The sequence below is a fragment of the Neodiprion lecontei genome, chromosome 2, assembly GCF_021901455.1.
Source record: "Neodiprion lecontei isolate iyNeoLeco1 chromosome 2, iyNeoLeco1.1, whole genome shotgun sequence".
Classification (NCBI taxonomy): domain Eukaryota; kingdom Metazoa; phylum Arthropoda; class Insecta; order Hymenoptera; family Diprionidae; genus Neodiprion; species Neodiprion lecontei.
Window position 1 is genome coordinate 6,424,709 of NC_060261.1, and position 22,900 is coordinate 6,447,608.

The 22,900-nt window shown below is 36.6% G+C and overlaps 1 protein-coding gene and 9 non-coding genes across 17 annotated transcripts in view; 1 reads left to right on the top strand and 9 right to left on the bottom strand.

Moving 5' to 3' along the window:
- The window catches only part of LOC107225469 (protein furry), a 107,662-nt gene that overhangs the window by 78,514 nt on the left and 6,248 nt on the right, over positions 1-22,900 (top strand). For all 8 annotated transcript variants that reach the window (XM_046730062.1, XM_046730061.1, XM_046730055.1 and 5 more), the window contains 9 exons: positions 2,550-2,750; positions 18,485-18,621; positions 20,229-20,333; positions 20,586-20,720; positions 20,889-21,157; positions 21,300-21,429; positions 21,985-22,172; positions 22,244-22,644; positions 22,720-22,885. In XM_046730062.1, coding sequence (XP_046586018.1) covers positions 2,550-2,750; positions 18,485-18,621; positions 20,229-20,333; positions 20,586-20,720; positions 20,889-21,157; positions 21,300-21,429; positions 21,985-22,172; positions 22,244-22,644; positions 22,720-22,885 — 1,732 coding nt within the window. The remainder of the gene's footprint in view (positions 1-2,549; positions 2,751-18,484; positions 18,622-20,228; positions 20,334-20,585; positions 20,721-20,888; positions 21,158-21,299; positions 21,430-21,984; positions 22,173-22,243; positions 22,645-22,719; positions 22,886-22,900) is intronic.
- Trnaa-agc lies at positions 18,809-18,881 on the bottom strand. Its single transcript has one exon. It is a non-coding gene; the product is annotated as a tRNA-Ala (tRNA).
- Trnaa-agc lies at positions 18,960-19,032 on the bottom strand. The gene has a single exon. It is a non-coding gene; the product is annotated as a tRNA-Ala (tRNA).
- Trnaa-agc lies at positions 19,111-19,183 on the bottom strand. Its single transcript has one exon. It is a non-coding gene; the product is annotated as a tRNA-Ala (tRNA).
- Positions 19,262-19,334, bottom strand: Trnaa-agc. The gene has a single exon. It is a non-coding gene; the product is annotated as a tRNA-Ala (tRNA).
- Trnaa-agc lies at positions 19,413-19,485 on the bottom strand. The gene has a single exon. It is a non-coding gene; the product is annotated as a tRNA-Ala (tRNA).
- Trnaa-agc lies at positions 19,564-19,636 on the bottom strand. The gene has a single exon. It is a non-coding gene; the product is annotated as a tRNA-Ala (tRNA).
- Positions 19,715-19,787, bottom strand: Trnaa-agc. Its single transcript has one exon. It is a non-coding gene; the product is annotated as a tRNA-Ala (tRNA).
- On the bottom strand, positions 19,866-19,938 carry Trnaa-agc. Its single transcript has one exon. It is a non-coding gene; the product is annotated as a tRNA-Ala (tRNA).
- Trnaa-agc lies at positions 20,016-20,088 on the bottom strand. Its single transcript has one exon. It is a non-coding gene; the product is annotated as a tRNA-Ala (tRNA).

Consider the following 22,900-nt stretch of genomic DNA (forward strand, 5'->3'; position numbering starts at 1 on the left):
GTCGATGGCAATCTGCTCGAGTCACGATCGTGCGTAAGTTTTATCGGGAAACTCGTGTATCCTGTTGCGGCGAAAGAAAAAGAAAATGATGAAAGAAATTGAAAACCGGAAAATTTTTATCGAAACTAGTTCAGTAATTAACCCTTTGAGGCATAGTGGTAAGTTCTTATCACCTATTTTATATCAATTTTCTGTGTGTTTAGAGATATTTTAAAAATGTTTCTTTGCGGTTTTGGATATTTCTGACAGTATACTAACAGGTTTTCAATACTCGAGAGTAATTATTGCGATATAATGTAAATTATTTTTGTTGGAAACAAATTGATTTGAAAAAATGGTGGAAATTGAAGGAATAATTCATTTTCGAGAAAGTTAACCCCCTCTACATGTATACATGTTTCGTATAAATTATAAGATTTTGGGGTCGCTTATTACGAATCTGTAACCGGATTTAAAAAATTCAAGATGGCCGATCTGATACGGCGGACGAAAATTTCAAATTCGATCGAATTAGGAGAAAAAACTCTGTTCACGGATTTTTTGGGGTCGCTGATTACGAAACTGAAATCAGATTTTGAAAATTCAGTATGGCAAATCCAATCAGTGACCCGAAAAACCTCTACATAGAGTTTTTTGACCGAACTTGGTCAAATTTGAAATTTTCGTCCACCGTATTCGATCCGCCATCTTGAATTTTTGAAAACTGATATGAAGTCCGTAATCAGTGATCTTGTTACAAAAGTTGACTCAGCACAAGAAATCTGTGATTCAAAGGGTTAATTATTAGAGACGAGTTAGATTACGGAACGCTTTAATTTTTTCATTCCAAATTTCTATGGTTTGATAAATTTCCATGAATAATAGATCGGTTCGTGCACAAATAAATTATACAGAAAGATTCATATTTTTTACGGATAACGTGAGTATGGATTTAAAAATAAAACATTATCAGTTCTTCGCGTGCATCTTGCATGTATTAATTTTACCTAATTGTAAGTTTCGTCTTTCCTCAATTTGGAAATCATCGATTTACGAATAAAGTGTTCGGCTAGAAATCAACGATTACAAATCAACATCCAAATTAGGCTCGTTATCGAAGATTTTGCGATTCAGAATTTGTTTTGGATTAAAAATTTACAAAGTGGCCAAAAAATCGCTGGCCTTTCCTCCTTAATTTTAATTCCGATAAAAGCTCGTCGTATCAGAGCCCTGATTGCTCCGATAAAAATCTCTCTCTCTCTCGTTAATCGGTAATCGCGTACCCTTTGACTTACTTTTCAAACCGTAGCAGTTTAGTGAATTATCTTGATTATTGCGGGAACGAATTCACTTCGTCGTCATTCAAAGAGGCTTATCAAAGCCTCGCCACGATACTGATTCGTCGAAATTTCACTCACGCTCCGTCGTATATTCCTCTTGAAAGATTATTGCCGGCAAAACACGTTTGATAAGTATAAAAATTCTGTGAAATTATTCGGAAATTTTTACCAGAGTCTATTTTATCAAATTTTTTCTATTTCCGTAGATTCGCAGTTTCTTTCTTCTTATCTTTCTTTCTTCCTTTTTTTTTTTTTCTCTCTTCTCAGGATAAATGTTCGGTTCTTTCGATTAATACATCGAAAAATTCTTATATTCGTCATAATTATTTATATCCTATAAGTTATCACGCCGATTTATCACGTGAAGTGAATATTTTATTCCTCATTAATTTTCAAAACTGAGATAAGAGAAGCGGAAAGAAAACATTTTATAATACACAAAAAAAAAAAAAAGAAAGAAAAGCGCTAAACCTGTGCGAAGTCGATAATGATTTCACTTCCGGACGTCTTTGTACAAATTGTCGGATTTTTATACGCTTGGACGGTCCTTTTGATGAAATTTTGCGTATCAAAGAAATAAACAACAAATAAAACAGAAAGAGAGACGACAAAAAGACAACAAAAAAAAAAAATACAAAATGAGACAATACGCTTTCTAAAGTGTGTGTGCGCGGGTGTATTAAATATTGTTATTACCTACCTTGTACTTATTATAAAACTCAACCAAGTACGTATCGTCTTTGTTTATTCTACCACCGAAAAAATGAGCGCATCCTTACGTATTCGATAATTTTTCAACATCGTATATTATAATCGTATATCAATGTACACAAGTACTGTACATTACGCATAATGGATACGTTAAACAGTATATCGTTAGATATTGAAAATCGAATCGACTTTCTTTGAAACAAAGTATTAACACTCATTCGGCACCTTTATCTGGTATAACGTTACCGGCATTACTTTGCTGTAACGAAGCAATTTTGTTATTTATTGAATTTTTTTTTTTTTTTTTTTTTTGTACTCATTCGGGTGTCTTTTACAAGATGAGAAAAAAAAGATCTACGAAAGGTTTAAGAAAAACATGACAGCTGAAACTTATTCCTTGCGTAATACACGTAATAATGTTGAATCTCTTTTTAATACAATATTTTTAACTCAGATCCCGTTTTCTTGTTATTTATTCTATTGTTTTTTTTTTCTTCAATCTGTGGTTCGATTTTGCAGGACAAGAGGAACTGGCTGTCGGGACATCGGCGGCTGAAGTTCCCCCAGGACCAGGCAGCCCTGGAGGAGTTTTGACAGTCGGTAGCAGCCGCGTCGGCACCCTGGACGCTCTTTTGTCAGCCTCTTATTGCCGCAGTCAAATGTACCTGTCGCGACAGCTGGCCCAATTGCACCCGAAACTCACCATGCCCATGTTCAGCGGTGAGTGAAATATCCGCATAAGACACGGTGACGAGACACCTTGGAAAATTTGGAGAACATGGAAATGTCGGGGAATTTAAAAGGGTTCGTGGAAAATTGGAGAACTTGGAATTTTCGTTGAATTTTTTCATTGTAATACGGTCACGGGGAAAGCTGAAAATATCGGTTTTTTTTTTTTATGGGAATTGGAAATGATTTTTTTTTGTCGAGGAGACAAATTTCCTTTTTTTTTTTTCGTTGAGAGAAAACGAAAGAAAAAATAAAAACGAACAAAGAAAAAGAAAAAAAAAAGAAAAAAATTGGCTCGAACTGACTTTTTTGCACTTGCGTTATAATTTTTTTTTTTTTCAATTCGCATCGAACTCCGGACGAACGTAAAGTCGATAGGCTGAACGATTTAAATTTTTTAATCTTGGTTTCACGTTTCAATTTTTTAATAAAACTGATTTAAATGCGAAACTCAAGTTTGTTTGATTGCGACTTGCACTAAATTTTTTTTAGAAAATAGGTAATTTTTCATAGAATCCCGAAATATCGTTCTGGTTTCTACAAAAGCCAACTTTATTTGATGAAACTTTTTTTTTTTGGTTAGTTACGCGAAGGATATCAAAATTCGACATCTAGATTTTGTTTGTTAGAATTATTTCGATGTAAACAAAAATTAACCTGCGAAATTCGAGTCGTCGATGACTAATCGAAAATTTGAACCGAATCCAGGAATTATTAATTCGACTCGCGCAGGTATTTTCTTGAAATTCGAAGATTCAAGCTTTTACCACATTTTCGATTCCCTTATTAATTACCGCCTCACTTTGCGAAACGCGGCTGCGGTTTTTCCGTTTCCTTTCAACTCGGTCGTACTTCCTAATTTTCCGGCTGAAACATCAACCCTCGAAATGAACCTTTACGCCACCGTGTTAACCTTTTGAAAGGAGTCTCCGCGAGAATTTCTCGGGCATAAAATTCTCATTTCTTCCTTGCACTTGAAGCTTTGTATCCTTGACATCGGAATATCTAAAAGTTGTAAAACACGACTGGAAAGTCTCTCTCGAATACCGGGAAATCTGATTGTCGAGAGGATTCGCAGCGTTTCCTTGAATTAATTTACGTTAAATTTTACAAAGATTGTTTAGGTAATTCCATTTCTTTTATAATTTTAATTTTCTTAAATCTCTTGTTTCGCTGCTTCGCTTGGTTATTATTTTTACTCGTTAAATCTTGAAAAGTTTTTTTTTTCTTTCCAAGTTCATTTTCCAATAACTTCGAAAAACTTTACGATGCGTCGACAGTTGTGTTTTTTTTTTTTTATTTATTTATTTATCTTCCTTCCTTCGCAAACTGAGTACTGCGGTGAGATTTTATTTCAAATATTAACGATCGATTAATCGATTATCGAGCCTCTTGGAAATTGATTTTATTACCCTTTAACTACGATTGTATAATAAGTATACGTGTATAGCTTTTTTTAGAATAACATCTCAAGCTGTTTCGTAACACACCAAGTTTTTGGCAAGGTCAAAAAACGACGAATATATAACGTACGCTGCTCAATGATTAATGACGATTTATCGTCGGATTTAAATAAGCTCTCGAGATTTTTTAAGATTTCATCATTTGGTCGTCTTAAATACCCTGTGGAATAGATGAAAAAGGACGCGTTGTATCATTACATGTAAAATAGGAATATTTTTTGGGGTGCGGTTGAAATTCCCAATTTTGAAAGTTCCGAAAGTGCGAAAATGTGAAAATTTTTAATTCCGAAACATCGAAACTCCGAATGGTCGAAGATTTTCGGTTTCGTGAGTTTTTGGCGCGGTGAAATTTCATCACTTTGATCTTTCTTCGTTTTTTTTCGATTTTTGGCTTTTTTGATTTTTCACCCCCCCCGACTCGTCGAGTAAACTACGCCGTGTAGTTATATTTTAATTTTCGGAATTTTACTATTTATTTTATATTCGGAATTTACAAGAAACTTGAAATCTCCCTCCTCCCCAATCTATTACCTCTTGCCTTTCATCGTCTGCTCTGTCACGACCTTTTGACTCCCACGGGGAATCCAAATTTCTTTTACAGTTGACCGAAGGTTGTGACGTATAGTCAAGATTCTAAATTACACTTCGCTGCTCGAGGAGATCGGTGAACTGAATTTAAATCTTTGTAAGCGAATTATACATTTTTCTCTTTCAAATTACCAGATAACCGAACTTGGTCAAATGCCGGAGATAGAAAACTTAGGTACCTATGATACACATAAATCAGTCAGTAATTAACGATAGTGAAAATGATGAAAGACATCGAATCATGTGGTATATAGCCGGAATATACGATTAGATTACTTTTTTTTTCTCTTTCTCTCTCTCTCTCAAGAAAGCGAATTTATTACATTATATGATAAAAACTCTCGAGAAAAATTTATGCATGGTTTTTCCGAATGGATGCTTTTATTCCGGTTAGGAGGCAGCTATGAAGCCACTGGAACGGATTCATACGTTATACATTCCGATTGAATTTCATATCAATTTCGAAACTCTTGACTTTCGACTCTCGACTCTTGAAAAGTCGAAAGATTTATTGTACAAGCACCGCGTCTCGTTGCCCAGTTCGACGAGTTGTTTGACCAAACTCCAACGTCTCGGTTTTCATACTCGCATATTTTTCCAAACTTTTTTCCTTATTCGTCTATCTTTGATACTGCGAATTTACGCATTCTTGCGATTTTCATTTTTTTTCTCTTCTTCTTCTTCTCGATTCAAAAATTGCGAATAAATTCTGTTATTATAAAGCTTTTCTTTTTTTTTTTTTTTTTTTTTTTTCATCAACTAAAACATCGTTCGAACGATCGGAAAATTTACGAAATGTTCGCAAAACTTGCAATTTTCACTTGTAATATTTCTAAACCGTCTCGATTATGAAACGATTTTTTTTTTTTTCCTCATCAACTCTGAAATGAAATAGTTATAGCAATGTTACAAGAGAAAAATAGAAGTCTTGAGACTTTTCTTGAGAATTTTCAGACCGTTCAAATAATGTTTTGGTTCTACCAAAAAATTTTAAGTACCAAAGAAAAAGGACAAAAACAGAAATCGGCCCGGTTTTGAAATGTTTGGAAAAGAAAGTACAGTTTTCGAGAATTTAAAAAAAGAAAAAAATGTCCGTTTCAAAATCACGTTAAATATTCACAGATAATCAACCAATTGTACAAAAAATCTGGAACAATTCAGAGTACTGGTTCAGAGTTGGAACGATCGCAGAAAAAATTTTCAACAAAATCAAAAATGGCGAGGGTCGGACGTTTGTTGGTTTCGCATGGGAATTATCCATACATGTATACATCGTGTAAAGTCTCGGCAAATTTGCACAGAGGTTTGTTGTTGCAATGAAATTCTGATGATGCGTGGATAGAAGATTGGGAGTTTGGCGTGTTCAACTATGTATACATCATCGTACGCACGGCCGTCAATTTTCCCCCTCACCCTCCCCATAAGCAATATTTCACACCGTCAATAAACAGCGAAATCAAGTCAACGCTGCCGAGATGAATAAGCCTTTCGCCTCGGATTTTATATCTTGTTTATAATACAGGAAGTAAATATTTCAAACGTAATCGCCGTCGTGCAGAATTTTTCGCATATCGTTACAGCGCGAAAGTAATTCTATTTACACAAACACCGATATAATTAACAACGGAATGTCACCGATACGGGTAAGAATTCGTGAATTGATTACCTCAAAAACTAAAATTAAAAACCCATAAAAATTCTGATAATTCCATGAAAATTCTAGCACTCCCATTGAAATCTCACAGGATTTTCCCGTAAAAAACGTGTAAAACACCGTAAAAATTCCCTAACCCCGTAGAAAAGCCATAAGAATTTTACATCAAAAGTTTTCGAAACGTCATAAAAATTCCTCAACTCCCATTGATACGTCATAGTAATTCCCCGTAAAAAATCTTTTGAAACGCCGTAACAATTCCCTCACCCCCGTAGAAAACCCATAAGAATTTCTCATAAAAAAAATTTTCGAAATCCCACAGAAATTCTCGAATCCCCGTGTAAATCGAATTGGAATTGGGTACAAGAATAATATTGAAATTCAAATAAAATTTCGTAAAACCCATAGAATTTCGAGGCGCTGACGTGTTATTTCTTTGTAAAATTACCGCCACCATCCGAGCTAATAAAAAATTGCTTCTTTCCCCAAAGGTTGTTGAATTTTAACACAACAATTTGAATATATTGAAAAAATTATTTACCGTACGAGGTATCATCTTTTAGAACAAAGTTTGTACGAAATTTTTTCCTGCTCCTGGTATTATTATTATTATTATTATTATTATTATTATATTTTTTGTCGAGACAGAGTTCTCCAATAACAACCGAAACTGGACCATCATCGGTCAGCCGGAAAGTTTATGACAAAAATTAATACTCCCCAATTTCGCCAATAAATCGTGGCTTTGTCATTCGTTGAGTCGAAACTTTTGTTTATACGGTGATACGGAATTTTTTCCTCTACCTCCCCCCCCCCCCGTCTTTTTTTTTTTTTTTTTTTTTTTTATCGTACATCCGAGAATTCCCAGTTTATCAGAAAATAATTATTCGGAGAATGTTGGAGAATCGGCGAAGTGATTTGTACGGCTTAAAGCTCGCGTCGTTGTAGCTTATATTCTATTATATTACACACACTTGCGTAACGGGGTTTCTTTGAAAGCCTTTGAAGGGTTTATACTTAGTTTCAACTGTAAATTCTACAGGAAAACAGCCTTGCTCGGTGTGGGAGTCCTCTTGAAACTTTCGGAATCCCTTTCGAAACTTCTCGACAGCGATGAATCTAGCCTTAGGATGGGTCGTGTCGTAGTAAAAGTCGACGTTTCGACTCATCCTACGCCTTCGCAACGTAGCTCGAATAACGTTATACAGCAGTGTTATGAAATTTCATTCCTCAACGCTCTCAAAGCGGCGATATTAATCGCCTAATTACTAATTCAACATTTCAACTTCTTTCATCGTTTTGGAAACGCTCCAAAATCTCGGTATGATAAACCTCTGACACGAGTCGAATTTTCCCACGCTATACCGCCAAGTATACGTTGTATAATATGTATACTCGAACCTTTTGTTATATTTACTTTACAAACTTTATTAAAGTTTCGTTCAGAAATGAGGGGTATAACTTTTACCGAGATAATAATATTCCTCTACATATACGTGTATGCGCCTATATAGGCGAGAGACGGATGTTTAATTAATTTCAGTTTCATTAAACGACACTTCCAGAGCCAAGCCTAGAACCATTGTCTCAATTTGTGTTTTTTTTTTTTCCCCCAATTTACCTTCCGACAAACTCCAATATTATTCTTTAATCCGACAATTTTGAAGAAGGAGCTCAAGATCTTCTGTCGGTGGAACGATATAATCAAAAATCGACGAGGAGTGTTATCAAAAATAAAAATAATAAAAAAAGTCGTATCAACGGGAAAACGTTAAAATTGAGAGGAGATGAATAAGACCTGTAAGTCTTGATTACAGTCGAGTCGGAGCAATCGTTTTACTAAAAAATATCGAACAAATCGAAGCTTGCGATTTATCGTAATTTATCATTTTTGTTTACAGCGTACAGGTCAGGGTGATAATAAAAAAAAAAAAAGAGAGAGTAATTTTCCAAAACTTAGGATAAAGAAAACTTTGTTTTTGGAAATCGTGACTTGAAATTTTTTTTTCTTTTCTTGCTCCCACAGCAGAAATTGGTCTTATTCGAGAAAATCGTTATTATTATTATTTTTTCACTTTAATAATCCGAACATTTTTTTTCAACCTACCGCAGGTAATTTATTTACAGCTTTTCGGCATTTCTAGCTGAAAATCGTAAATTTAACAATAGTTTAGCTACAAATGTCGATTTTTTTCATCTTTCCAAAACAAGTCGTGTGAGTCTTTCAAAAAAACATTTTTCGCGCCAAATTTTCTCGCCTCTACACCGTGCTGATGTTAACCTTATGATTTTTAGTTGAGAAAGCAGAATAAAAAAAAAAAAAAAAAACAAAAACGAAACAACGACGGTAAACAAATTACTTGAGGCAGCAACAAAAAAATTTCAGGGTACAAAAATTAAAAAAAAAAAAAATCACGATGTTATTCAATACCAATACTTTTTGCTACGGAAGCAAAAAACAAATCTCACGTCGCAATTTTGAACAAAAAGCAGAAAAAAAAAATCAAAAAGTCGATTGAACACTGTCTGAGTTTTGTTTTGTTTTTTTTTTTTTCTTCTAATCTTAAAATTTGTGAAAATTAATCAATTTTTAACGTACCGACAATTTTCGATAGAGCTCTGAGAAAAAAATATGGATTTTTTTTTTATTACCACCCTGATACCGGTTTTAATTTTTATCAAGCAATTTTTCGTTTATACCTAATTTCGTTGCGTAGTTTCAGCTGCGCGTCAGCGTTCGTTTGTGTTTATAAATAATTTCGGCTTCTACGGGTAACTTTGCGTTTGCACGAGAAACACGTAGCTTGGCGAAATAATCCGATTTCACATGAATATAAGAGCGCCCTGCCGGCAGACTCTACCCTCACTTTTTGGTAAACCCTCTCTAAATTTTCCCTCTCTTTTCACAACCGCTTCGTTCGTCACGTTCAACAAAACAGTGCTTGGTACTCTCGTCTTTCGTATAACGCCTGCCAATAAAAAGTTATACAACGAAATATGCGGTGTAACGCCGACGCGGACAAAAATAAAATATCAATTCATCGTATCCGTTAATTTGATTCTTTTCTACGATGAGTTTTATTCGTTTTTCTTTAATTTCTTCTTTTGTAAATACAGAGAGAAAAGTTTCGTTCACAAAAAGCATAGGGTAGATAGTTTTAAGTTATAGAATCGAATTCACGCCGCTTGACTATTTGTGTATAAGTGTGAAAAATACGTAAGAGTCTTCTTATTCGTCCTTTTTATTCCTGTACCTACACTGAGACAAATTTCATTTGTTACAGTAACTAGAAAAATTGAGTCAAACAGGTATCGTTAAGAAAACTGTTTGAATATTGTTGGAATTGCGAAAAACGAGCTACGCCTAACCGTTTTGCGCTATCGTCGATCCTTTTTTGGTTATTGCAACGCAAAAATCAGTTTCTGAGGTTTACTCTACTTTTTTAGCTAAGCAAGGCCTTAACGTCAATTTATTCTTGCACAAGCGTTAAATTTTCGCAACAGTTGCAAGAAAATATAGCAACAGTGATCGTAACGAGAAGGAAAAACCTAATTTTCATTTTCTACCTAGAACAATATCGTTCGATCGTGGTAAGAAATGAAAATAGTTAATAACTAAAAATTTCTCTCGGTGTACAAACACACGCAACACACAGACGTTCGTCTGAAGATGATTGTAGGTGATTTTCCAAATCTCCAAAACGTGGAGATTAGTGTAAACTCAACTTTTCATTTTCGGGCTGATTACGATAATTAAATATTTTTCCTCTGAAGTCAGAGAAACGGGAAGTTAAAAATAGCAGAGTTTCCCGAAAGCGGGAAAGAAGATTATAAAGAATTACGCGTACCAAGGTTCGGCGTAAGAAATATGAGAACGACTTCAAACGAAATACAAAAAAATATTTAGAACCTTGTAGGTGTAGAAAATATAACAATAAACGATACATCAATCCATTTTTCTAGTATTTAGCTGCAGCAGGCATCGAGAATGTCATACCTGTAAATAAATTTGTACGCTATATTTATTTGCCATGTATCTCGCCTCGTATTTTTCTGTTGCATCTACGTCTCGTTGTCACAGATCGCCGCGTTTCGGCAGAAACGGATTAGGTTTCATTTAAGGTGAACTTGTTTGAAATTCAAATACGTTCCGTACAGTAGCTTTAAAAATATCGCACGTATTTATTATGTCACGGAAGCTTACAAGGGGATGTTTTTTTCAAACGTGTCGCAAGTTTTAATTCCAGCAGTAAGGTTGATTCATTTACGTCAAACATTAGAAATTAGTCAATAGAATGTCGCCCTCGTTAAATAACGTATTTAAAATGAGTTTTTCTTTTCAAATTCATATACCGAGATTATTGTTCGATTTATCGTGATTGAATTTGTTCTAAAAACGTGCGAATAATTTATACACCTCTAATTCGCTTACTCCGGCTATCATTACTACTGTTTTTATTATTTTCACTCATTCATTGTCGGCAGAATTGAATCAAGCGAGCGTTAATTAGTCGAAATTAGGGGTTTCGTTACGCTAGTATAATGCTAAAAGAGGAAAATAAAACAGCGGTGCAATTACGAGCTTATCTCGTGTCTGGTGGGTGATTAATCACGTCGTGTCATCGTTATTATCCCAGTATAGAAATTCAGCAAGTCGATCGTATTTGATATTTTTACCTAATTGGTTCAACCCTGGTAATGTAGCTCCAATAAAATGGCTGCGCACACGCGGATACTCCATATTTTAGCGAAACTTGAGATACCGTATGATTCGATCTATTCGCTCAGGGATTTTCGTCGTCGAATAATAACTTTATACTCACTCGATCTCAGCCTGTAATCAAACTTCACTCGCATCGCTTTTCGATCCGGTGTAAATGCAGTTATAACTACGTTGCATGTATACGGAAATTGATGATAAAGCTGAAAAAACTGCAGCGCCCGCGAGCGAATCGTCGATCAATTATAGATTGCCGAGAATCGAATACAGGCCTGCAGATTCTTATTTCACACCACGGTGAAGAAGAAAATTTTCATTCATTCTATTCAACCTAGGAATTAATTCGCTCGATCGTTTTATTTTCAAACGATAGGTTTTCAAGAATATTTGGTAAAATTTATTTAACAAGATATTCGTACGAATTGATGTATACAGAAAAGGCTGAAATTTTAGTTAATTTAATTGAATGTTCAACCGGCTGGAAGAGAATTTCATTCAGTTTGTAGAACACTATATGTATATTTAATTAAATCTATCTTCAAATGAATTTTCATTATATTCAAGTAAACCCGGGTTTAATACAATACTATTTCATTTTGTACGAAACAGGCATCGTTTTTCTTTCATTCAAGTGCAGTTTCGCTTCGCATTCTCAATTAATCTATATACGTAATAATCGAGACGAATAAATTGGTGTAAAGAGAAGTCGGAAAAATTGACTGACTCAAAAATACAAGTTTTCATACAAGTTTTTCGATATTTTTAGTATTTGCGATAATATAAGAATCCTGAGAAACAAAGCTTCAAGTTCTTCACAATCGGTAACTCGGACATGTTTTCACCGATTTTTATCAAAATGTAATCAGTTCTTTTCTAAGTGAAAGTAAACCGATGAACCAAATTTCATCTAATTCGGTCCATCCAATTTCGAGTTACTTCCAGACGAGAGAAATGATCGTTAAAAAGAAAAAGAAAAAGAAAAAAAACTTAATAACCACGCAAGCGATTTTGCATAAGATCGTCAAAATTTACACGAACTTTATTGGTCTTATTACCGTGGCATGTATAGACCTAAAACAAGTTCAAAGTAAGTAAAATTAACTCGTGCCACGCTTCTTCGTCAAGACAACGAGCAAACAATGATTATTATTCAGGGTTCCCCTTCATCAGAATTAGAGAACCTATCCGCGTTATCAGGCTTCTTGTACTTATACAGGGTCTATCTTCCTCGTGGAACATCCCTCGATGTAAATTATTCTTACCTTCCTTACTACACCTCAGACTGATTGCGATTGAGAAGCACGACGAATACCAAATCGTAGTTCAGGTTTCCATCCCCAATGATCGCTAACTCGTTATATACTGTGGTAAAAACTGTTTATAACAAATAATGTACCTATGGATGTGATACGAAGTGAATATGCCTGCATTTATGAAATTTAGTATACATATTACCGTAATCAGCCCGCAGTTATGCAATTCAGGGTACTTTTTATAGAAATCCGCCTGTATTTATGTAATTCCGGACACGCTTCGGTCGAATTACGCCGTCATTTATGCAGTTCAAGGTACATTTTGTCAAATTCAGCCTGCATTTATGCAATTCAGGGTACATATCGGCAAAATTCGCCTGCGTCTATGCAATTCAGGATACGTTTTGATTGAAATGCGCCTTCATTTATGCAATTTCAGATACATTTCATCGACATCAGCCTGCATTTATGCAATTCGGGATACATTTCGAAAAAATCCGCCTGCATTTATGCAATTCAGGATACGTCTTGATTGAAATTCGCCTTCATTCATGCAATTTGATATATATTTTACCGAAATCCGTCAGCATTTGTGCAATTCAGGGTACATTCCACAATCGGTCAGTCATCAATAACAAACGTCGATCAACAAAATGTACGTAACCAGTTGCGGTAATGCAGGCGGATTTCGATTAAATGCACCCTGGATTTCCTGAGTATAGGCGAATTTGCCATGGGACATTTTTACGAATACAAGCGTGTAGTGAGTTATTTTGTTTACCGCTATGCGTCTTCTTTTTTCTAAATTTCTTCCGGTCGATTAGACGCGATACGGATCGTTTGTTTTTTCGGTTTTCACGTATCGAATGGGTGGATAAAATTTTAGAGTTAAACGCGCGTGAAACGACGAGAAATCTTGATGCTAACTACGCTTTCCGATGCCCTGCTCAAAACGTAAAAACAGACGTTCTCGATGTCGGAGAAAGAAGAGAAATGCTTTCATCATCTTCTTCATGGCTGTTCAACGTCGGCTTCCCAATTGTCCCGTTTCTAGGATCGCCAAGATTGCTGGTATGCGATGGAAAACTATGACCGCTGCGCAGAAAATGAAATACATGCGCATGGCTAAACGAAACAAAAAAACCTGAACACAATTGTGAGTGGGCGAGTTTCACATCGACGTGTTATAAACCTAAATGTAATATAGTTAGGCTAAGGTCCGATAGACAAGTTAGACTCATATTTGTTGTGTATGAGACGTCATCTTTAAGAGGCAACAACATTCTAAAAACGACTAGGATTTCTTTTCAGAGGGTTTATTTAACACATATTGTGGTATGGAAATTCTCCTTTTTTTTTATATATTTTTTTTTTTTATAATTGCATTTTGATGACAAATGCCGGCGACAGAACCAATCTTTGAGATTGTTGTTTTTTTTTTTTTTCTACGACTCCTTCACGGGAGGACGGATTTCTCGTAAGTTCATAGATCTGAAACAAAAAACTAAAATTTCTTATGATCTGAATACTATTGTCTATGAAACTACGTAGGGTTTTTTTTTGTTTACCATCAAATTTGGTGGAAATGGTGCATTTTTGATGAAACGAATCGATTTTTGGTCAAAAACTATGATAAAAATAAAGTTTACGTTAGAGTTTTTAAAAAAATGGCTACGCACTTCCGCAGAGAATGTAATTGTGAAGCTACTGTCAATATTCCAAATCAATCCATGCAACGGTGCTCAAGTAATCTCTCCTCCCAGTGTGAGAAATGTGGTTTCGAGAAAAATGCGTTTACAATTTTGCGAGCACTGTGACTAAATCGAGAATTGAACCTTGTAACAATAAATTTTTTTTTCCATCATAGGACCAACTGGATATGGTTTTTATAAAATGTAATTTAAAATATTGTTTAAGCAAAAAAAAGGGTTCGAATTTTTCAAAATTCTAGAGCGGTGTCATCCCTTAAATAACCAACCTTCTATGACCGACACCAACCGGCATCAGTTAATAATGAAACGCGTAATGTGCAGAAATGTAAAAACCTATTATTCTTTGTGGGAATTTAATTCGGCCAGACTGGTGAGCAACCTCTTCAAAGATACCACAAATGTGAACCTAATCGAGTCACGAGACTCGTTCTTGTCCAATGCCTGACATTCAGGGATATTTCAGGCATGGTTCTTAACTCTGTGTTGTCAGTCGTGAAGGATTTGAAATTATTCCACCGTGATTAGATTTTGAACATTTTTCCACAGTCATCCATGGATCTGGATGATGAGTATAATATGTTATACCGCGCGTATTATAAATCTGTTATTTACCCGTATTTGAGATCTTATTAAAACGTCAGGGAATTTGGAAATGAAATTATACAACCGTTCTTTGCTCTGATTAAACGTATAATTCTATGCTTCGCTTGGCTACACCGTAATGGATGCAATTTTAAGGCGAAGCCCAATCTTTATCCTAACCTTCTTCCCTTCGGTGAAGGGATTATACAAGTTGCTGCTTCGTTTATTATTATTATTTGTCTCAATGTTTCGTGGCTGCGTAATTACCGTGAGATTGACGTGAAAATGTCATACTGCTACGTTAGGGTGTGTCGAAAATAAAAAAAATATATATCTTAGAAACAGGTTTAAAAGGTTCATTTAGGTATAAAAATACACCTGTTAAAATTTGAACTCTTAATTATAGTTATAAAAATCAGAAGGAGGAAAAACCATATTTCCCGTGTTATTCTTATGGAATATAGAAAAGTCCGATATGCAACATCTTAATGTTAATATTAAGAGTTAAAATTTTAACAGGCGTATTTTTATATCCAAACGAATACTTTTGAACCTGTTTCCAAAGAACAAAAAAAAAAAAAATTTTCTTTATTTTTTAAAAATTAGGATTTTGTTTTTTCATTTTCTTTCTCATTTTTAGATTACATTTCACATCACGTCGCGTTCGAAAATAAAATTTTTGCACGTCATTTCGAAACCCGTAGGTGTAAAGTTTCGTTTGGGAAAATTTCCTGTTCGAATTCCGTCGGTTTACTCATCAATGTTTGAATAAAAATCGGTAATGGATGTGACTCCTGGCAGTCTACGCGTTGTGCTATATTCTACGCTTCTATTCATAGAATCGCCATCTTATTTTATATCACACTGTTACATCCAGTCTTGTGTTACGTCAATCCTGAATATGGCGACATTGCGTTTCTCTTTCTCTCTTTCACTTTATACGATCTAGATCAACGGTACAAAAAAGTTTGTACAGTTCGTGACGAAAAAAAATTTCAACCTGGATAAACATAACGTACTTTACTTTCACCAGCTGGATCGAGACCCGAGACGCGTGATGTGCTTAATTTGTCATGTTCGTTTTCAAACCCTGCAACGTGTAAAGATCGTGCGATATTTTTTCTGCGTGTATAAAAATTTTAAACTCAATTCCTAACGCTTTTTGACATTGAGAGACATGCTTTCAGTTAAATGTACAATAACTATCGTTTTTATTCAGCCATTTTTTTTTTTTTTTTTCTCACAATTTACGGAATTTCAGAACGGATTCCTAATAACTACATTTGTATAGTAATAATTATTAGGTACTCCCAGTACCAGGGAGTTTATATTTTACAGTCAAACAAATTTCAACAAGCTTTAGAATAGAACGTGTAATAATGTTACAGCCCCGCAATCTTGTCCGAAATGAGTATACATATAAATCACAAAGTTTTTCGGTAAGAATTATTCCGACTATATTGGTAATCGGCGGAGAGTGAAAAGAGCGGTCGGGGTTAACGGGTAAAAATGTCAAATACCTTCGAAGAGTATTATAAATACCTTTGATATTGAACAAGCTATATTTGAGTCCAAATTCCTCTTCCATACAGGACTCTGAAATTGCACCTTATATTTTATTAATAAAAAAAAAAAAGGTTGATAATATGAAAAAAATAAATAAACAGACAAACAAATTTTTCACTTCCTTTACTTTCTAATTTTTCATCAACGCAATTGACGGTTATATTATACATAAAATATAGGTATAAACCTGTACTCCGTATTCCAGTTTCCAAACAATATCGGGCACCAGCATCACCCACACGTTTATGTATATTACTCGCGCGGTAATGGAATCGCAAACATTTTTGCTAATGACTTTTCTTGATTGTTATTACGGTTGTTATTGTTATTATTATTATCATTATTATTATTAATGATAATTATCATTATTGTCGTTTGTTTGTACACTACGCATGTGGTATTTAGAACACGCTTCGAGAGTACTGGCTAATTATGAAAAATAATTTTAATATACGCGAGTTACGTGCATACGATGCACGGGGTTGAGGAATAAGAAGAGAGAGAGAGAGAAAAAAAAAAAAAAAAACGAAACAGCAACCGCTCATATTTCATTCACGCTAATTCGCTTTGCTAACGCTGTAACGTCCACAGAGAGAAAATACGGGCCACGTCCTTACTTAATTAATTAAACATTAAGAAACATGAAGCTTCGTTTCCCGAAAGATCCTCTCTCCGTGAAAAATGATACACAGTCCACTTATCGAGGATTTTAACCGTGTCATGCTAGTTGCGACGCATTTTTTCACAGTACGTTTGTAGAGATTATAATATTCAACGTTTGTTTAAAGCTAGTGAAACGAAACGAGTGTGTAAAAAAAAAAAAAAAAAATATAACATAGCAATTAAACGAACTCTTACCGTTGCAGTTAGAGGGTTTATATAATTTTGATACGTCGTGTTACTAACAATCCTAGTTATTCGAAATAGTGAAAATTAATTGACACGCAACAGCGGCGGTGGCACCGATGCGATGCTCTAATTGCATCGGGATCGTTATATGCAGTGTAACAAATGAATAGCGTGATAAAATCATCGGAGTGTGCATTATACGGATATGCGTATAATGATGATAATAATAATAATAATAATAACAACAACAACAACAATAATAATTAAATACCTACGCAGAGATGTACGACGTGCAGTGTAACGTCAAATTCTTTAATACGAATCAACTCGAGCGAAATGTTCCGATTTCTGCTGATGTCGATCCAGCGAGTAATTGCTTAATGGAAGATTAATAACTCCAAGTATCTACGCGTATCCGGAGTCTGTGCCAGATGTTACAGGCCGGGAAGACGAATGCCAGAAAAATATGGGGGAGACGAGAATCGGCTCGAACTAATCACCTCTAATTAGATATAGGTATACCTTACCGTACAAATAGGTATCACCTATGTAGTGTGGAAGTATATACAACGGGTGAATATTGTATACGTAACACGTCGCGACATGTAGAAATCGAAATTCGGTTTATTTACTAATACGCTTGATTGAATTTATCTTGAGTATCGAGATCAAGTTTTTTTTTAATGCCTTCGAAATTACTGGTTCTTCATGACGCAGAGGTGTGAAAAATTCGTCTTCCGATTATTCGTAAAAATATTTTTAAGCCTTGTTGTTGGATCGCACACTTATTTATAATTCAACGTGCAATGAAAATTGTTCAAGACTTGGCAGGTATAGTTTGATGAGAAAAAAAATCCTAGTTTTCCTGTGCATTTTACAGTGAAATGGTAGGGTTTTTTTCATCATCCATACGTTGCCGAAGTTTTCAGCCTCGAATGATGTAAGTTTTTTTTTTTTTAATTCACGAGATTTTTAGCCAGATTGAAAGAATGTAATATTATGATTCTCTCATTGATTATTCTGAGTTTTTGATTACAGAAACTTATAATTGAATGCAAAATCACAGCCCAAAACAAGTTCACGAAAATAGATTGTTCTAAAATTTTACATTCGTTTCATTTTTTTTACTTCAAGTCTATGAAAATTGCTTTTCCATGAATTTTCTATTGGGGTCCATAGATTTTTCCTCGAATCCGTTGAAGCTTATTGCTCTCTAAAAACATGTATCAAACTCTACTCAAAAGTATTTATCCTTATAATTTCTGGGTAAAGACAATACAATACAGTTCTATGAAAAACAACGTACGTCTAACTGAATTCGTTTTTAACTATTTTCAGAAATTACGCATAGATTTCAAACTGCGAGACGGGAAGTGCGCCAGTTACTATTGCAGTATCTTCTCCCTTGGCTTCACAACATGGAATTGGTCGACCCAAACGTGCCTCCACCTTCCAACCCTCTGAGCTACTATCAGGTGAAGTCTTAGTTTATACTCATTGTCAGCCATAGTAGAAACGTGACATGTTTTTATATCTCAAAGCTCTTGTATTCAGTTTCAATCAAACCGTGGTGAAATTTACAAAGAAAGATTTAAATTTCGCGGTCATTTGTAACGTCAGCAAGCTGGCCCAGTTTTGGGGCCCTGATTCAAAAAAATGTCTTGGAGGCGCCGGGTATCGATCCCGGTACCTCTCACATGCTAAGCGAGCGCTCTACCATCTGAGCTACGCCCCCGGTGATCCAAATTTCCTCGTCGATTGTCAAGATCGGCAAGCTGGCCCAGTTTTGGGGCCCCGATTCAAAAAAATGTCTTGGAGGCGCCGGGTATCGATCCCGGTACCTCTCACATGCTAAGCGAGCGCTCTACCATCTGAGCTACGCCCCCGGTGATCCAAATTTCCTCGTCGATTGTTAAGATCGGCAAGCTGGCCCAGTTTTGGGGCCCCGTTTCAAAAAAATGTCTTGGAGGCGCCGGGTATCGATCCCGGTACCTCTCACATGCTAAGCGAGCGCTCTACCATCTGAGCTACGCCCCCCTTGATCCAAATTTCCTCGTCGATTGTCAAGATCGTCAAGCTGGCCCAGTTTTGGGGCCCTGATTCAAAAAAATGTCTTGGAGGCGCCGGGTATCGATCCCGGTACCTCTCACATGCTAAGCGAGCGCTCTACCATCTGAGCTACGCCCCCGGTGATCCAAATTTCCTCGTCGATTGTTAAGATCGGCAAGCTGGCCCAGTTTTGGGGCCCCGATTCAAAAAAATGTCTTGGAGGCGCCGGGTATCGATCCCGGTACCTCTCACATGCTAAGCGAGCGCTCTACCATCTGAGCTACGCCCCCGGTGATCCAAATTTCCTCGTCGATTGTTAAGATCGGCAAGCTGGCCCAGTTTTGGGGCCCCGTTTCAAAAAAATGTCTTGGAGGCGCCGGGTATCGATCCCGGTACCTCTCACATGCTAAGCGAGCGCTCTACCATCTGAGCTACGCCCCCCTTGATCCAAATTTCCTCGTCGATTGTCAAGATCGTCAAGCTGGCCCAGTTTTGGGGCCCTGATTCAAAAAAATGTCTTGGAGGCGCCGGGTATCGATCCCGGTACCTCTCACATGCTAAGCGAGCGCTCTACCATCTGAGCTACGCCCCCGGTGATCCAAATTTCCTCGTCGATTGTTAAGATCGGCAAGCTGGCCCAGTTTTGGGGCCCCGATTCAAAAAAATGTCTTGGAGGCGCCGGGTATCGATCCCGGTACCTCTCACATGCTAAGCGAGCGCTCTACCATCTGAGCTACGCCCCCCTTGATCCAAATTTCCTCGTCGATTGTCAAGATCGGTATGCAGGCCCAGTTTGAGGCCTGGATTCAAAAAAATGTTTTGGAGGCGCCGGGTATCGATCCCGGTACCTCTCACATGCTAAGCGAGCGCTCTACCATCTGAGCTACGCCCCCGGTGATCCACATTCGTTTCACGATTGTCACGATCGGCAAGCTGGCCCAGTTTGAGGTCCCGATTTGAAAAAAAAATCGAATATGCGAAACTATGGAAAATTTACTTCACGTTTTCTGATACGGGTCTTTCGCCCTTTTAGTACTATGCAAGTGATGTCACACGAGGAGGACCTCGTCGAGAAGGATGGGGTAGCGCCGAGGCAACAGAGATGGTGTTGAATAATTTGTTTTACATCACTGCCAAGGTACTCTCACAAGTTGATTTTTGTTCGCGTATCACAGGTCTGAATAATAAATATTTATGAGATGTGCATGAAATTACAACTGTATTGGTCATTCAATAAATTTTCACGCTTCTTCGAATCGCATAAAAATTTGCAACTGTGGCAGGAAAACTATACTCAAAGTGATAATGAAGTTAATGTGCATATCGCACTTCTGATGTAATAACTCAGTAATTCTACACTGAAAGTAAGTTGATGAAAAATATTGTACAGTTTGCAGATGAACATCCAAAAGAAACGGAAGAATTATGGGCAACTTTGTGTGGTTGCTGGCCCAATAATCTCAAAGTCATCATTCGATATCTGATAATAGTGTCAGGCATGGCACCGCTAGAACTATTACCATATGTGAGTGATTATTAGAAAAGTATTATGAATTACACATAGTAATATGTGTGCATGCTAATGACACATTTCGTAAGTATACTGTCTTTTATAATTGTGTTTATACATTTTTATGCAGGTATATCCTTACTTTTAGTATATCTATTGACACAAACATGATTAATCTGTCAGGCAAAACGTGTAGTTCTCTACCTGGCGAGAGCCAGACCTGATCGTCTTCTCGATGAAATGATGACGGAATTACAAACAGTTGAGACGTTGAACTGTCTCATTGAACGTACCGAAACGCCTCCGTTCTACAGGCTTACCAGCATGAGGAAGGCTTCGTCACACAGCGACGCTCCTGCTGCAGATCCAGCAAATCCGTCGAGAGATTTGGGAGTGGAAAAAGGCACCATTCACACAAAACGACATTCCGGAGAAGATCCCATCAAGACAGGGTAAGATATCACTTTTTACTGCATGTGTCGAATGGATCTGAAAAACTCCATCCAGGTATACAGACAAGCATAAAAATACCTAGAAGTTATAAAGTGCTTGAAAGGCAATTGTTGAATTAATTTTTTCACACATTTACCTTAGCGGCTCAAAATCAGATACAGCCTTACGAGCACTGGCAGGATTTCCTACGCCTCGTGTTGAAAAAACTAGAACTTGTAGCGGCCCAGCTGGTTTGCCAGACGATTTGTCAACACCTACAACTGAAGCCGAGGTACAATTTAGTGAATTTTATATGCCCAGTTTACATGTTGCACACCATTGAAAAATAATACTATTCAAGATATATTATATTAATCGTAAACATTTACAACCTGTTTTACTATTGATCTAAGAGTGAGCTTTTATCAAACACCGGCAGTTACACGGAAATTTACAATGAAACGTTGACAACTCATCACAGTTGTAGCTAGTACATCAGCAAAAATACTTTGGACCATTCCAGACAGTGGCTAATTCATGATCTGTAAAATACTCCAAATATTTTGTTAAAGTTTACAGATTTTCGCATGTTTTCTTAATAGATTGCCTCTGGTTCTCTTCACTCATCCTCCATTTGTTTACGATTTTCTGTATTTAATTGCTAGTTTCAACCAGATGGATAAATAAACGGTTCTTTTACAGTCGTTGGTATAATTCCAAAGTATATTATGCATCTAGTTTCAAAATAGTAACCGTTGCAGGTTTAATGAATATTTAAACTCTCCATTTTTACTCGTAAAGTAAATTACTCATCTACTTTTTTACTTAATCAACTTGTCAACTTCAGCTCAATACCGACGAGTCATGTTACGTACCTCGAAACGTGGTCGGCGGAAATGGCAAAGTCAATTGTCCAGGGGAGAAGTTTGACATTCCTCAACCACATCCGTTACCGATGCCAGAGTACGGAGGCTACTTTGCACCGCTTACTGAATATCTTCCGGACAGTTCCCAGCCTATAAGCGGCTTCCACAGGTAACAACCTTAAGAATATGCAAAAAATCAAATTCGCATTACGAAATCTTAAAATTGTTTCAAACTTTCAGGTGCAATATTGCAGTGATGCTGCTCACCGACGTCGTCGTTGACGGAGTTGAATTGGACTGGGCTATTCACGTTCCTCTAATGCTTCATATTGTCTTTCTGGGTCTGGATCATTCGAGACCGTTAGTCAGAGATCATTGTCGATGTCTTTTGCTCAACCTTCTTGTTGTCTTGGGTGATCATCGCGATCATTTGGGCGTCGCACGCGTTCTTCTCGCATCTCGCACAGAACAATTAGGACTTGGCTTAACAACTCCAGCTCTGCCAGTTCTTGAGCATAATTTCACCGAAGTTGATCCAGAATTTGACAGTTATCTATTTGTTCCACCTCCTCAGGCAGTTTGCACTACAGTTCCTCAATCAGTTGCGGAAGATTCCAAGGAACTGATTGTTCCGGTTTTCGGTAATATCGAATCTCCTTGCTGTTCTTTTGATAATATAGGCTCTGGATTAATCGATTGCGTATTTCTTCACCCAGTGGAAACCTCGGCACCTAGTAGCAGTACATCGTCGATAGGGTCAACTGGCACAGTGCCTGTTATTGTTACACCAGAAGATGGTGCCAACTGGGCAGGACCGCAGCCTGGTCCTAATATGTCCATCCAGGACGTGATCAAGTCGTTGATCAACTTTCTAGCAGCCAGGTAAAAATAAAATTC